Here is a 15,566-nt window from a genome sequence, read left to right as displayed (position 1 = left end):
GCCAACATGAGGCTAATTGGAAAAAAAAAGAAAAAAAAAGAAGCGTGTCCTTGCCGAGAGATATGCCTGCATCGAATAGACACCAGATGCGCAGATGGAGCAGGAATGTGAGGCCTTGCGCATGCCAATAGGAACGAGTCGTCCATGTTAGCTAATGGTTTACACGCAGCATAAGACCTTCGAACGTATTATTAAAATTAAAATTCCTCTTTTTTTTTACTGTCTTTTAAGATGGGTCCAAGTATTTCTCTGAAGTGTTCCGTCTGTTTGTCAGTTTATAACACTTCAGTTTTAATACGGAAATTTTTTGTGCGAAATGGGCAGATCGGATGGGTGTGTCTAAACGTATATTTTCTCAAACTTCTCTATAAGACTTAAAAAGTGTTGCCCGTTGGGTCAGGTATTGAGCTCAGATTAGAGTGTTTTAGTAAGTGTAGGATGTGTTTTAAAAGTAGATTTAATAAAAAGAAATGAAATAAAAAAAATCAAACATTAGCCTATTTTGAACACCTATCCCCCCTTTGTCGTCTATGTCTTTATCTTTTATTTTATGAAAATCGCCTCAGACAAGTCATGAAACTACTTAATCTAAGAAGCTGAAAGTACTACTCGAAGGTTAAAAACTAAACAATGATGAGTGTGATATAATAGATTCCTTCCTAAAAACAGCAATTGTCAGAAACATGACTCATGGAATGTCAGGACTCAAGGACAAAATAAGAGAAGCGAGAGTTACGTCGGTCTGTCGGTTGGTCGGTCGGCTCGTTCAGGTGTTAAGGTAGAAATAACATCTTCGTGATTTAATCTCATTTAAAATTAAAATAGAACTTACTTTTTTATCACGCTTATGTTTTGATTATACTTTGGAGATGAGTCCGTTGACCAGCAATCTGTTTTTCGGTTCGTCACGCTTAAGTTTAAAATAGTATTTCCGTCGGTAAACGCGTAGATTGGATGAGAATATACGTGTAACGAAGCAACATAGCAAGGATGAGCGCGTGTGAAAAAATCAGCAGGAGCTTATGATAGCTTACTAGCGAAAAAATAATAACAGCAGCCATCTTAGCACATATGCAAATTAAGTAAGTATGCACGCGCTGACGACACGGAAAGAAGAAGGAGAGAAAAGAACAGAAAAAAAACGATAGCACGTGGTCGAGCGAAAGAAAGCGATCGGATGTTTTTTGACTCGGGTGCGGCGAGATAGAAAATGAGCTGCGTGGTCGAAAAAGCGAAAAGACTTTTGAAATAGAATGAAATGCGTTGTTTTGGAAGAACCACGAATAAATGCATTTCATTTGCATTAAAAAATATGTTAGATTTGGATTTTATTTAAATGTCTTTCTTATTTGATTTTTTTGTTTTGCGACGAAGTATCAGATAACGTGCAGGTCCGAGTGGTTGAAATGTAACAACACGGTTCGAGTGTAACAGCCACGTTACATACGTTTCTTTTATGTACTTAAAGCCTCTAACACGTATTTCCAAAGCCAACATAATATCGCCGCATTCCTGCTTTTCATTCTCTGGGTCAATTAACAATTTCTACAACCAGTTGCTATTTATGCAAATCGTTTGTGTCAAATTTTGTTGTTGTGGACAGCAAGTCAATATCTGCTATCGACGTCCTCTCAACTTTAAGGAAGTAAAATAAATAGGAAATAATTTTGTGGGATAACAAAATATATGGCACCAAGGTACACAAAAGAACCTTAAATAGGATTGTTAATCAAGGTATTCAGGACACAAAAACGGTCATAGAGATAGATATATTCAAAGTTAATTTTGCGGCAGTTTACAACAGTCCGTTGTTTGTGACAGTTGGGAACAATTTTTCAGCTGGACACGCGCAGAGCAGATCGAGGTGAGTTGACGTCAACCGACACCAAAAAAGAAAAAGAAAAAAAAAAACTCAACAATGTAGATGTGGATCTTAGCATTCGGAGGGTCGATAGTGTCCCGCACACACCCAAAACGCAATTGATATTTGCAAAATATGTCAAAGTTTCTGAGGTTTTTTTTTGCTTTACTTTATTTTTTTATACTTGTTGACCCGTGCAACCTTTCCTACACTCGACAGCCGCCAATCTGAGAGACGACGACACTGCCCGAAGAGAAGATGAAAGAGAAGAAATCCGCGCACACAGTTTTGGAGACGGTGATCGTTGTCAAGTGAGCACACGTGACCATCGAATATGCATTTAGGCATCTTGGATTCCAATATTTATTAATGATTCTACGTAGGTTACGTATTATCAACCCATCCTGGGATGAATATTTAAGCCAGTTTAAAATAAGCGCTCGTCTTTTTTTCTTACTCAAGACTCTTACTCTCTTTCTTTCTCTCTCTCTCTCTTGCTTTCTTATTCTCTCTCTCCCCCCTCTCTCTCTCTCTCTTTGTTTCTGTTTCGATTCGATTTTCATGCATGATCTTAGACCCTCTAACTGAGTTATACGCTGAACTAATTAGCATATCGCCCTCTTGACGACTTACCTGCCCGTGGGCAGAGGGCAGTCATTATCACCGTTCTCATCACATATATTAAAAGCTCCCTCACTTCACAGCCGCCATAAATAGACGGATGAAGATCTTGTTAAAGAAGGAGACACCTTGGCTTTCAATCCGGCGCACTTGTCTTATCGTAACCCAATCAAGCTTTAAATAAGTAATCGAACTGCAAGGCCAGTTAATTAATCATTACGAAGAGCGCTGCCGTAATTAAAAGCGATCCAAACAGATAATTAAGCGACAAGATGATGCACAGCGGCTGAATTCTGACCGGTTGGATGCTTTATTGAGAACCTAATTCTTAAAGATGGAGATTGTACGATGCTTGTGCGCAGAATAACAGATTTCATAGCTTATTTAGTGCCGATGCCATTTCTGAAATATCTCAAAGAATAACAATATCATAAAATGATAAAATCCACGTCTGTATCTCGCGGATGTGTTTAAATTAAAACTGCATATAATTAAAAAAAAACAACAAAAAACAAAATTACCATGTAAAAAATATATGCGTAAAGTATGTTCTCTCTATTATTATAATCCAGTTTCCCAACTTTTTCGGCAAACGCCCCCCCCCTAGAACACTCGGATCCTACTACCGCCTCCTCCATACATGCATCCTTATATAATAATGTTAGCAGCAGTGATAGTATATGATTAAAATGAAAATACACAATTGAATATTCATATAGTTTCGTTTACATTACAAGATATGATCCTTAAATTAATTTTTCCAATTAAAAAAAGCGGGATGCAATCAATTTCCACATGAATTGCGACCCCCCTCCCCAAAATTGGGTTGAGAAACACCTAGTAATGTTGCTAGAAACTGTCAGTCTTTTAACGTTTCCCCCTAAAAGATCCCAGGGACCCCCGTATACGATAAAATTAACCCTCGCCCACCTGAAGTCTCGTAACGCCCCCACGTCCAACTGGTGGGCGGTACATACCCATTGGGAAACCCTGCTCTAAACTATATAATGTTATGGGCGGCGTGCTTATTACCTTCTTCCTTTTCTCTGTCGATGCCATCGAAGTGCAAAACAAAGAAAACAGATATTTGAACTCCTTTTTTTTTTTTTTTTTTGAGAGAGAGACACTTTTATTTCCTGGCATTTTTTTTTTTTGCATAATCAATTTTCACAGAATAAAAAAAAAATACGTATTATATACGTCTGAAGCCAAAACAACGCACGTGCGTTGTTTTGGCTTCAGACGTATATAATACGTATTTTGTTTTTATTCAAACTCAACCAGCGCTTCTAAGGAACAAAAATCTTAATGTAAATCCTGCGTGACCAACGCACCGTTCCGAGATTAAAAAAAAAAAGCTACCGTAAAAAGACTTCTACTTTCTGATTCTCTGCTCCAACAACAACATAGCAAAAAAAAAAAAGAAAGAAAGACATACTGAAGATGAAGTATATCTTCGAAATATATTTATGAATTTCAATATAAATTTCAAACAAAATAAATGTGTTTACTTTGTAATAATGCGTTGTTTTGGCTTCTAACGTGTATAATACGTATTTTATTTTTTTCAAACTCAACCAGCGCTTCTAAGGAACAAAAATCTTAACATAATTTTCACAGAGTTTTCACCGGCTACCGGAAATTTGTTCTCGTCTGCTGTTGTATTCTGCTGTTCGTGCCGTCACGTCTTCCCCCTCCACCCTCTGCGTCCTTTGTCGCTGCGCTGCTGCTGCTATCTCCGCGTGACGTCACCAGTCACCAGTCCTGCTACCTCCTACTCCTCTTCTCTCTATTTCATTGCAGCGACTACTGTCTACAAGACATCGTCGTGCATTATAGTACATATGGAAAGACCCGTATTATATTTGGGCTGGTGAATCTCTGTTCCATTTGAGGGTTCTTGATAAAATGCAGAAGCGTACTCATAATTTGATTGGCCCCAGCCCTTTTTTATTCTCTCCAACCTCTCCTTCACAAACGTGATGTTGTTATGTGATATAGCCGAGTTGAACAAATAGAAGTGTCTCGTCAGCCAAGAAAAAGAAACTCGCAACATAAATTCATTTATTAGAAAAATATACAATTATTATTTTACTAACAGGCCGCCCAGCATTGCCCGGTCATAAAATACGCTTAAATATATCATTTTGATTAATGCAAATTTCGTATTTATTATTATACTAGCCTGGTTGCCCGGCGTTGCCCGGCGTTGCCCGGCGTTGCCCGGGTGTTTGGAGGTGTGTGTTGAGCAAAAAAAAAGTTGTAGTAGGCAGGCAGGCTCGAACCCGTGACGTGAAGGCGGAAAAGAAAGTTGATGTGTGTGCACGGGTGATGGTCGAGCAAAAAAAAAAAAAAGAAGACAATTGCGAACGCAAAAATAAAAAAAAAAAAGCCGGCGGAAAAGAACGTGAAAAAAAATGATGTGTTAGCTGTTGCAGCCACCGCCAAACTAAAAGGTTTAAATTAGGGCTCGACAGTCGAAAAGAGGCGATGAATTTCGAAAATATCGCCGAAAAAGCGACTTCTACCTGAGGAAAACTGCCCAGTTGCGGGTGAAGGAATTAATATTTTTGTCCAATTTTCAATATTTGTCCTCTGAAGGGTCGAACTTCAAAATGATACCGATATCATGAAAATCTGTCGCCTCTGTCGAAAGCTTTTGCGATACATACATACATACATACATACATACATACATTTAAACAGACGGGTGAGATTTATATTATGCATTATATTGGACCCAATATATAGTAATGATTTAAAAAGTAAAAACAAAAAGACCCGTGAGTCACCACCGAGAATTGAAACCAAAACGTTTAGCTTACGATTTACTTTTTCCTTTCACGTTAATGCCTGAGCTATGAAGACATGTTTGTTGCAAGGCTAAAAATTAAAGCATGAACCAATAGTTACTACGTTACGCATGCCTATTCGTAATGCCATTGTTCGACCTTCACCGATGTTCGACCTTCAAATTCCATTTCTATAATTTTCACACTTTTGTACCGATGTTCCCCCGGCTAAAAGAAGTAGAGCTGGATTAGAGCTATGGTTGGAAATTGTTCCAAAAGGGTACCAGCGAGAGATGAATTGCATCTTTTTTATTTTAATGGCTGATCCGGAGGATAGCAGGTGACCTTGTTAGTTGGAAAAATAGATGGTTTGGTTGCCGATGTGAAATATATTTTCTTTGTTACGGGAGAAAAAACTAAGTTAAAATATTAAACAATATTTCTATGAAAAATGATTATTTGGAAGTATCCGACCATTGTTTGGGCTAGAGAGTTGACCTAGAGTCATTGTCGAAGTCAGCCAGTCCGAGAGAATCGGCGATGAGAACCTTTGTTATACGGAAGATTACCTAATTGGTGTGTATGCGGGAGGGGACTAATTATCTAATTAGACAGAACTATAGGTTGGCCCACTTAAAAGTAGCACAGAAAATGTAGTAGAGAGGAGCAACATTCTTTCATTATTTAAATTACCTGTAGTGATATTAAAGATGCTGGAAGTGCTCCCCGTTGACATCTATGCATTTCTGGGCATGTTTAACAACGTTTGCAGATACTGCCTGTAGATCTTCTCTGGTGATTCTCCTGATAGCGTTGGTAATGTTATCCATTAGCTGGCCTAGATTGTTTGCATAGACTTTTTGTTTTAAAGTCTCCCAAAGATTAAAATCACATGATGACAAGTCCGGGGAACGTGGTGGCCATAACCCTTTGCTTATTCTTCTCTCTTCCGTAAATATGTCATGAATTCGTGTCAGTTGTCTGTGAGACGTGTGGCATGTAGCGCCATCTTGTTTTAAAAAATTGCATTTTGTCTTGTGCTGTCAGTTCGTCGTTAAGCTGTTCCAAGATTTGTATTGATTAGAGAAAGATTAGAGAGATCAGGCTACTTTTTAAGTGGGCCACCCTGTAGATTATAACAGATTGAACGAGGGTTGGATAAAGGAGAGTCCCAGGTCTCGCCAGACGTCACCCCCTCCCCATATATAAGGCGCTGCAGAAAAAGGAAAATCAGTTTTTTTAGAGTTTGAGCTCAAGTTTTGGAGTCTGTTTGAACTCAGAGGAAGACGGTCCACCACCCCACATCCGATCCCGCACAAGAAAGCGCTCGTCCTTTAACCGATTGATAAGCAAGTAATCGGTTATAAAAATAGAAAAATAGCTTCGTTTTAATACTATCGAAACTACCATAAAAAGAAAATTATAATCTGCATTTTTATTCTTTTTATTTTATTTCTCCTGTGAAAAACTGTACATAATTATTTTATTTATCTCTTCCTGTAATATAATTAATTTTATACGAAAGTAAAACCAGAATCAGCGTTGATTTATTATTATTATTATTATTATTATTATTATTATTATTATTATTATTATTATTATTATTATTAGTTGCAAGTGAAAAACAACTAAGTTAAATGATCTTTTCCAGGTAAAAAAGAGAGAAAGGATCGTCAAACTGTTGTATTCAGCGTTATATCAACCCTGCCTTCGTGAAGGCGACTGAGATTGCGTCGCAGGACCTTTGTGGATCTTCAAGCGGAACCACCTAGGACTACACTTGTAATTGTGTGAACACTAAGGCCTTTTTCGTGTTAACCGAGGAAGGTCGGGTCTTCATACATTATTAAGTTTAAACCTACACTTCTTGACCCATGAAATGAATTTTTCATACATTTATGCATTCCTTTTCTGGTTGATTTTTCCTTTCTTTTTTATTATTATGAGATGTTATTATTCTTTTCTCATAAAAATAGGTTTGCATAAATAATTATAGACGCGAAACGAACACACGTACGTTCACTTTGATTAATTCATGCAGATTTCGTGTTTATTATTATAGAGCCAATTCTCCATTGAATATTATATTGTGCCTAATATATAGTAGTGATTTCAACAGTTTTAAAAATGAATTAGGTGCCATCAGCTAGAATCGAAAGTAAAACATTTATCGCTCCAGCCACGTCTCTTACCGATGTAGCTATCGAAAGATAGGCAAGAAAGATTTCATATGAAACGATTTGAAGAAATGCATTGCATTTGAGCATGCGCAGAAAGAAATAAAAATATATCGGCAAATTGAAAGTAACAGTTTTTTTTTAAATTTAAACTTGCCGGTATATGTTTGCACGCGTTATTCATCCATGCAAACAAAGATTTCCCTCGTTATAAATCATCCTTGGTGTATAATTACAATTTTCTGTTAATTTCTGTGTTATGTGACCAGTAATTTAAATAAAATAAATAAAATAAAATAATATAGATAAAAGATTTACCATAAGAAACAAACCTAATGTCAGTAACAAGTTGAAATGGAAGATGTTTTGCAAACTGAGCAAAATATTCGGATTTCAGGTCAAAACTAAGAACAGATCAAGAAAATGATATTTCAGATATTTATTAAACATAATAACACAAAACAATATGATACAAGTGATTATATTGGCAGAGCAGAAGATGTCTTTGAAATAAACAATTTATAAACTATTCTTGGAACCATTTAGGCAGACAGACAAAAGAATACACTCGTAACATTGTATTTTAAATGTCTGTTTAATTATTTTTTTTTAATTTTTATCATTCGTTTTCATAAAAAAATATTTATCGTTCGTTTTCATTATTTAAAATTTATTTATTTTTTATTTTTAATAAATACGTTTTTTTTTTTAAAAACAAATCCGGGTCTTTTTTTTTATTTAATAAATCCAGGCCCGTTCTGTTTTTTTTTTATGATGCTAGCATATTTTTGAGAAACAGAGTCCAAATAATACAAAAAAAACAACAACAAACAAACTAATCTTATCTCAATAATTATATTGTGTTTAATTCAAAGAAGCTGATATAAGTATTGTGTTTAATTCAAAGAAGCTTATATAATTATCGTGTTTAATTTAATGAAGCTGATATAAATATGGTGTTTAATTTAAAGAAGCTTATATAAGAATTATGTTTAATTCAAAGAAGCTGGTATACATACAGTGCTTAATTCAAGCTGATATAAGTATCGTGTTTAATTCAAAGAAGCTGATATAAATATTGTGTTTAATTCAAAGAAGCTGATATAAATATTGTGTTTAATTCAAAAAGTTTATATAAATGTTGTGTTTAATTCAAAGAAGCTTGTATAAATATGGCTTTTATCATAGAAACGCTAAACATTTCCAGCACGCCAAGTCATTTGTATCAAGTTGTGATTTTATAACCTATTTGATCTGCGCATGTCACTTTCTGGCTCGATACGAATTAGTCAACGAAACGTCTCGTCTCTTTATTCGCTTACCATTCAGCTTTATTGCTGTCATAATTTGGTGACTAGGAAGAAATTATTCCCTCGTGCGATGTTCATTAAGATATCTCCCTCTACCTCCGTTGTATTTCAACTAGAACTGTTATAAATTTCTTGTTGACAGCATCTCCGAACCGCCGGGTGATTACAGTTTATTTATCGGTTATCAAGAGATCCAATTTATTTTATGTGATGAACGAAGCAATAAATTTGCTTGCCATTTTTCGACGGAATTACAAAAACTTACATCCGTTCCTATTCGACAAACATCTATAATATAAATCTCACCTGTCTGTTTAAACGTATGTATGCATTTATGTATGTATGTTTGTATGTCTGCCTAAAACTTTCGACAGAGGTGATAGATTTTCACCATATCGGTATCATTTTGAAGCCGACCCTCCGGAAGACAAATATCGAAAAATTGGCCAAAGCATTAATTCCTTCACCCTCAATTGGGTAGTTTCTTCACTGACAGTTGTTGCAAGTCATTCAACCCTCGCGTTCACGACGTCGCTTAAAAAGCGTTATTTCGACTGCCCGTGACGTCACAACCACGGTAGGCACATCGGTAAGACAGTTTGTTTTCACCTCCTTTTTGTCCTCTGGCGCGTTACGGGTTTGAGCCTGCTTACAACTATTTTTTAAGCGCTCGCAATTTCTCTTTTTTTTTTTCTTCTTTTTTATTTTTTATTTTGCTCAACCAACACCTTAACCCCCACCTCCACTTTCTTTTCCGCCTTCGCGTCACAGGTTCGAGCATGTCTGCCTACTACAACATTTTTTTTTTTTGCTCAACACACACCTCCAAACACTCGGGCAACGCCGGGTACCCAGGCTAACTTTCATATACCAAAGCGCTGTCTATATTTATGTAAATGACGTATTTTCATACAATAATTATCAAACTAAACTATTGTGAACAGTGAAATTGCTGTTATGAGTTCTTGCTAGATAAATTTAAGAGAAAGTGTGCAAGAGTTGTCTGCCCTTTCATAAAAATAGTCTTCATATGTGGAGATTGAGTTATGTTTTAAGAAACTTACATTTTAATTGTATTAACTCGACGTAATTTGTAATAAACTCAACAAATGACATATCCCCTTTTTATGTAGAAATCGTTCAAGACAAGGAAGATCATCATCACAAAAAACATAAGAAACCGCTGGTCCTCAGTAAAAGACTAAGCTTAAAATAGGGAGAACACAGTCAGCAGGAAGAGAGTTCCACAAGCCTGCGGTTCTTAGAAAAAAAGCTACTGGAATAGGTAGCTGCATTACAATGAAGTATCAAAACAGTGGATTGTTGAAGACCACTAGACCAACGAGTCAAACAAGCCGGGACAAAGGAAGCAGGGAATCGATCAAACAATTCTGAAGAACACATGCCATTATAATATTCAGAGAAAAGACTGAGACTAGCAACATCACGTCTGTGAGAGGGAGGACACAGAGAAGGAGATAGAGTGGAGCAAACTAAATTACAGATATGCTCTTAAGATATCTGTTCACATTACACTTGAACTTCTGCATATCAGTACAGTTGGGAAAGCAGAATCCTGGAAGGGACTTCCAAAGTCTAGCAGTTCTGGGGAAGAAACTGTTGAAGTAGAAAGCTTTCTTACACCTAGAGATATCTACTGTGAAAGGGTGGGATTAAGCTGCTTGTTGAGTTTGTCGGGAGTTTTCACGTCGAGTGGGTACAAGTGCTTGTAGTTGTTTGAATCTCAGCTTTTGTTTTATACAGTCAATAAAACTTGTTCTATTCTTTCATTCTCTCTCTCTCTCTCACCCAGTTCATCTCTTTTTCTCTTTCCATATCTATCTATCTATCTATCTATCTATCTATCTATAAAAATAGTCGAGAATATAAAGGACGAGAAAAAAGACGCGGGGAAAATCTATAGGCTTTCATTCATGGAATAAAAAAAAGTCCTGAATATTTTAAAAAGTATTAATTATGAATCAAAAGTACAAATTAGAGAAATTAAAAACTACAAATGGTAATATGTTGGATATTAATATTCGACACTGGAAAGAGAAACATTAGATTGGTAGCACACACGCAGATGAGTTTCATGTGATGACATTCTACTGGAATGTATAATTTGATCTAGAAATATGTGAGAGGATATCGGTTAAAGGATTGAAACAACAGACAATATTAAAAAAAATATATAAAACATACCATTAGGGGAAACATTTTTGTATAGATCATCACAAAGAGAAAACGGGGCAGTCGGTCAGAGAGAAGCAAGACTGTCACATTTCTTCGTCACCAACATCCGACCCAACCACGCACTAACCTCACGCGCTTTCAGAAATGTCAGGACACCAGTAATAGTTCATAATGAGTAGACGGTGTGAAATAAAAATAATATATTTTCTTATAGATCAGCTGTGTTGTGTTTTACTTGCTGCCAGTGAATATATTTATTACCGTCAACGTTTGTAGCTGTGCTAGTATAATAATATGAAATCATGAAGTTCGATTTTTAGTCGATTAATACAATTTAGGAATTGGTTGATCGAAATATTGTAATGTTTCGAATCGATGAACAAACTCAATAAATAAAAACACTCAATTTAAGTCATTTTTAAAGGATCAGTTTCGGTTAGAATTAACCTAAAAAAAATGGATGAAATCCTTCATCCTTTGAATCTTGAATTCGTTAGAAAGTTGGAAAGTCTAAACGTACAAGTTTTTTTTTTTTAGTTTTTTAAATCATGATTCCATCAATCAGGATGATTTAAGAAATCATCAATAAGTCATCAATCAGATTTGTTTAACGCGATTTATTTAGAAATCAGGTGGAAAAGTGGAAAATTATAAAATTGATGACAGATTCAGAGATATAGAAGAAGAGAACGGGAAGAAGAAGAAGAAGAAGAAGGAGGAGGAGGTTGAGGGGGAGAAATTTTACGACAGTAAAAAAGGGAGGATAGCGTAAAAAAGATGGTTAGAAAGGGAAGGAGGAGGTGGAAGACAGTTAACAAGGATGTGTGTGTGTGTGCAATCAAGAGAGAGGATAAAGGGAACGAAAAGAAAGAAACTATTAGAATGACAAAGAGAGAAACAGTGAAAGCGCGCGTGCGCGTGCGTGCGCGAAAGAGAGAGAGAGAGTAGGAAGGAAATATATGAAAGCAAAAAAGAGCAAAGAAAAGAAAAGCAACAGCAATTTGTGCGACTGAGAACAGAAAGTAGAGAGAGAAAGAGTCAGAGGAAGAGGAGAAAGAAATATAAAAATGTACACATAAAAAAGAGACATAACTAACTCAACAAACGGCACCCCTTCAGTGTTGAGGTTTGCAGATACTTTAAGAGTTTCTTCCCTCGGACTGCTAGACTTGGGAGTTTTCTCCGTTTTCTGCTTCCATGACTGTACTAATCTGCTGAAATTTAAATGTAATGTGAACAGTCATCTCGCTGCTCAACTCCACACATTTTTCTCTTAGACACGAGTCAAGTAGTTGTTCTTTAGGTTCTAAGTTGCCTTGTTTATGGGTTAAAAGAGTAAAACCGTATCTTAGGGCCACCATATCCCGCGGTTCTGCTACCGTGCTAGAAAACTACTAACGCCCGTATTTGAAGAGTGCAAGTCAGATGGCAGAAACACTAGAGGACGACCTCCAATCTGTAGTAGAATGTAGACAAAAATGGATGGTTACATTCAATGCTGCCAAGACTAAATTTTTTTCTTCAATAACTGCAAGAAACCTTCTGTACCAATGTGTAATGGCCAAAGACTCTTTATCTGAAAGTACATCTTTTAAACTCCTCGGCCTAACGTTCACAGGAAACATGAATTGGAAAAATTACATCGAAAGCATTGCCAGGACCGCTGCGAAGAAGGTAGGTTCTCTTTACCGTGCTAGAACGCTACTAACGCCCGAAAGTATCCTGTACCTCTATAAGGCCATAATTCGCCCATGTATGGAGTATTGTTGTTTAATTTGGACTGGTGCATCTGCTACTAGTCTCTCACTCCTAGACAGGGTTCAAAAGAGAGTCGCCAATCTGATAGGTCCTGAACTGTCATCTAAGCTTCAGCCTCTGTCCCATCGACGAAATGTAGCATCCCTCTGCCTGTTCTACAAGTACTTTAACGGTGAATGCTCCGACGAACTGCAAGCACTTGTGCTCCCTCGACGTAAATACCCCCGACAAACCCGACAAGCAGCTAAATCCCACCCTAGATGTAAGAGAGCCTTCTACTCCAGTAGTTTCTTCCCCAGAACCGCTAGACTTTGGAATTCCCTTCCGTGATTCTGCTTCCCCTACTGTACTGACATGCAGAAGTTCAAGTGTAACGTGAACCGACATCTTGCTGCCCAACTCCCCACATAGTACCCCTATATATTATGTAATTGATAGTAGCCCCCTACATCAAAGTGACAATGTGCCTTGTTTGGGGTGAAAATGTAAAAAAATATACATATCTATAAATTCGGTATTAATTCTTCGTTAATAGTAGCCGAAATAATACAAATACCATATAGTCGCTGGCTCCTTCATTTAAATTTTAAATACGTTCTCATGTGCCGAGCTAATGTTGTGTCAGCATTTAAGCCGTTGGTGTGACTTCACGGAAGGAAATGTGTATGTAGGCATCAAGATCAAAGAAAAATAGATGGAAGAAAAAGGAAAAGACGCGTGGCGATTCAAAAGGTACGCTTGGCTCCCACGTCTACGGAAGCGAGTCCGTCGACTTGTTGGTCTAAGAGAAATATAACTGAAGATTGAAAGCGAATTGTTTATGACAGATAAAACACAAAGAACTTCTATTTGACCAGCAAAGGGATAGCAAGAGCAAACCTAATTTGTTGTATTTGTAAATGCGTGTCGGCGACTTACATGTGCAACCGAAGGAAATAAATAACAGTTCTCTTTCGCCTAGAAATTGATAACGTTTTTCTTTTCTTTGCGAATCTCTACACATGGGGATCTTTATCCCGGACCTCCCCCCCCCCAAAAAAAAAAATCAACAGAGATTAGACTATTCCTATAATGATCCGGTCCCTGTGGATTTTGCAGCGGGAGTTTAGTTCTGTGCAGTTCTAAGTGGTCCAACTTTCTAGGCTTTGGTTTCCTTCTTTGAGAAAGGGTTAATTTATTGCTGATCGTTTGAGGTTCCCTCACCGGGGGAATGCCGATGGGGCTGCTCAGGCACTTTTGCAGAGGTTGCCCCTTCTCAGAGATGCTGATCTCTCAATCACACTTTCCATTTTGTCTGTTCTTGCAGCGCGAAAGAACTAAACATCCATTCTACACACAATGCTGGGTTCGTTCCCAAGGCAATAACAACGTTACAGAAGTAACACAAACAAACAATTTCTTCATTTCCGAAACTTCCAACCTGGATTATACTTATTTAAATAATGGCTTACCTTTGCATCAAATGCATGTTTGAAAATTTCGCACAAGGTGCGTGCATATCTCTCTGACTTTCCCGTCTCTGTGCCGTATAAAATCGTGCACTTCACACGACGTGCCAGGGCCTTACCCATCAGTTTAGCCGAGAATTTCACGGCCCTGAAAAATGCAAAAAAAAAAAAAAGAAAAAAGTTATATTGAAATATAAACAACTTACAGGCCCTACCCGGTATTTCCTGTTTTTTTTTCTTTTTTTTTTTTTACTTTTTCGCTCATTCCACCCTAGCACTATTTTTTTATTTCACCATCTTCTCTCCATTTTCCAAATTTCGTGATCGATTCTCAATACGAACACTAGTAGAGTAGAAAGGCTTCAGGCTTCCAGGCTTTAAGAGTAATGAATTGTAATAGATACAATTCCAAAGAAGCACACAAGTAATAGATACAATTACAAAAAGCACACAAGTAATAGATACAATTACAAAGAAGCACACAAGTAGAAAAAAAAAGCCCTGCTTGCCTAGCATGTTTACAAAATTAGTCAACAGTTATAGATAGAAAGGCGATGTGTTGATTAAGTGCAAAGTAATTAGTTAGCTGTTACAAGTATTGTGCACGCGCAAACAGGGAAAACAAAAACCGAAATGTATTGCGATGGATTTTTTGGAAATATATATAATTATAAAACTGTGTGGACCGTCCGGCGGCGCTTGCTAGAAATTTGTTTTCGACGATCGAATGATTCCATCTTAAGAAAAAAGGTGAATCCACACACACACACACACACACACACACACACACACACACACACATACACACACACATATATATATATGTACATATATATATATAGTCCTAGAAGGTTCTTAACCTTTAAAACTATATAAACAAACTTATTTAATTTTTATATTTTTAATCATTTCTTGTTGTAAAACTATTTAGTCATTAAGTCATTTAATTATCCGCAATTACTGCATCAACTTGTTTTCTTGAATTCACAATGGTCCTAATGTTAATTTAAAGGATCATCAGTTGTTTACCATGAAACACTGTTTCGGGAATTAAAATACAAACCAGTATATTACATCATTGCTCCTCAGCAGTGTTGAGTAAACACCACCTCTCTTAATCACAAGATCACCAGGTGATCGGGGAGAAACAAAGTCGGCGACGAATGTGATGGGCGTGTAAAAATGAAAGGAGAAGAAAGAGCGCGGTCGAAAAAGACTGACGTATAAGAAATGGTTGTCTATGGTCGGAGGTTTTGTAATTCTTATTAAACAAAACTTTTTTTTATTAGAAAAGGATGATTTGTTTTTGATAAAAAAGTAGCCGCGGCGTAGTTTGTTAAATAAAAAAAGCGGTTTTCTAAGCCTTTATTTACTTTGTAATGTTTTCATTATTTTGTTTTTAT

The 15,566-nt window shown here is 36.7% G+C and overlaps 1 protein-coding gene across 2 annotated transcripts in view; it reads right to left on the bottom strand.

The window, feature by feature from the left end:
* Positions 1–15,566, bottom strand: part of LOC145261245 (nitric oxide synthase, salivary gland-like) — a 280,006-nt gene that overhangs the window by 138,525 nt on the left and 125,915 nt on the right. For both annotated transcript variants that reach the window (XM_080119629.1, XM_080119630.1), the window contains exon 11: positions 14,167–14,311. In XM_080119629.1, coding sequence (XP_079975755.1) covers positions 14,167–14,311 — 145 coding nt within the window. The remainder of the gene's footprint in view (positions 1–14,166; positions 14,312–15,566) is intronic.

The sequence above is a fragment of the Euprymna scolopes genome, chromosome 37 (genome assembly GCF_053919585.1).
Source record: "Euprymna scolopes isolate OS-2025 chromosome 37, ASM5391958v1, whole genome shotgun sequence".
Taxonomy (NCBI): Eukaryota; Metazoa; Mollusca; class Cephalopoda; order Sepiida; family Sepiolidae; genus Euprymna; species Euprymna scolopes.
The sequence above is the reverse complement of the archived record's forward strand: the minus strand, read 5'-3'. Positions and strand labels throughout refer to the sequence as shown.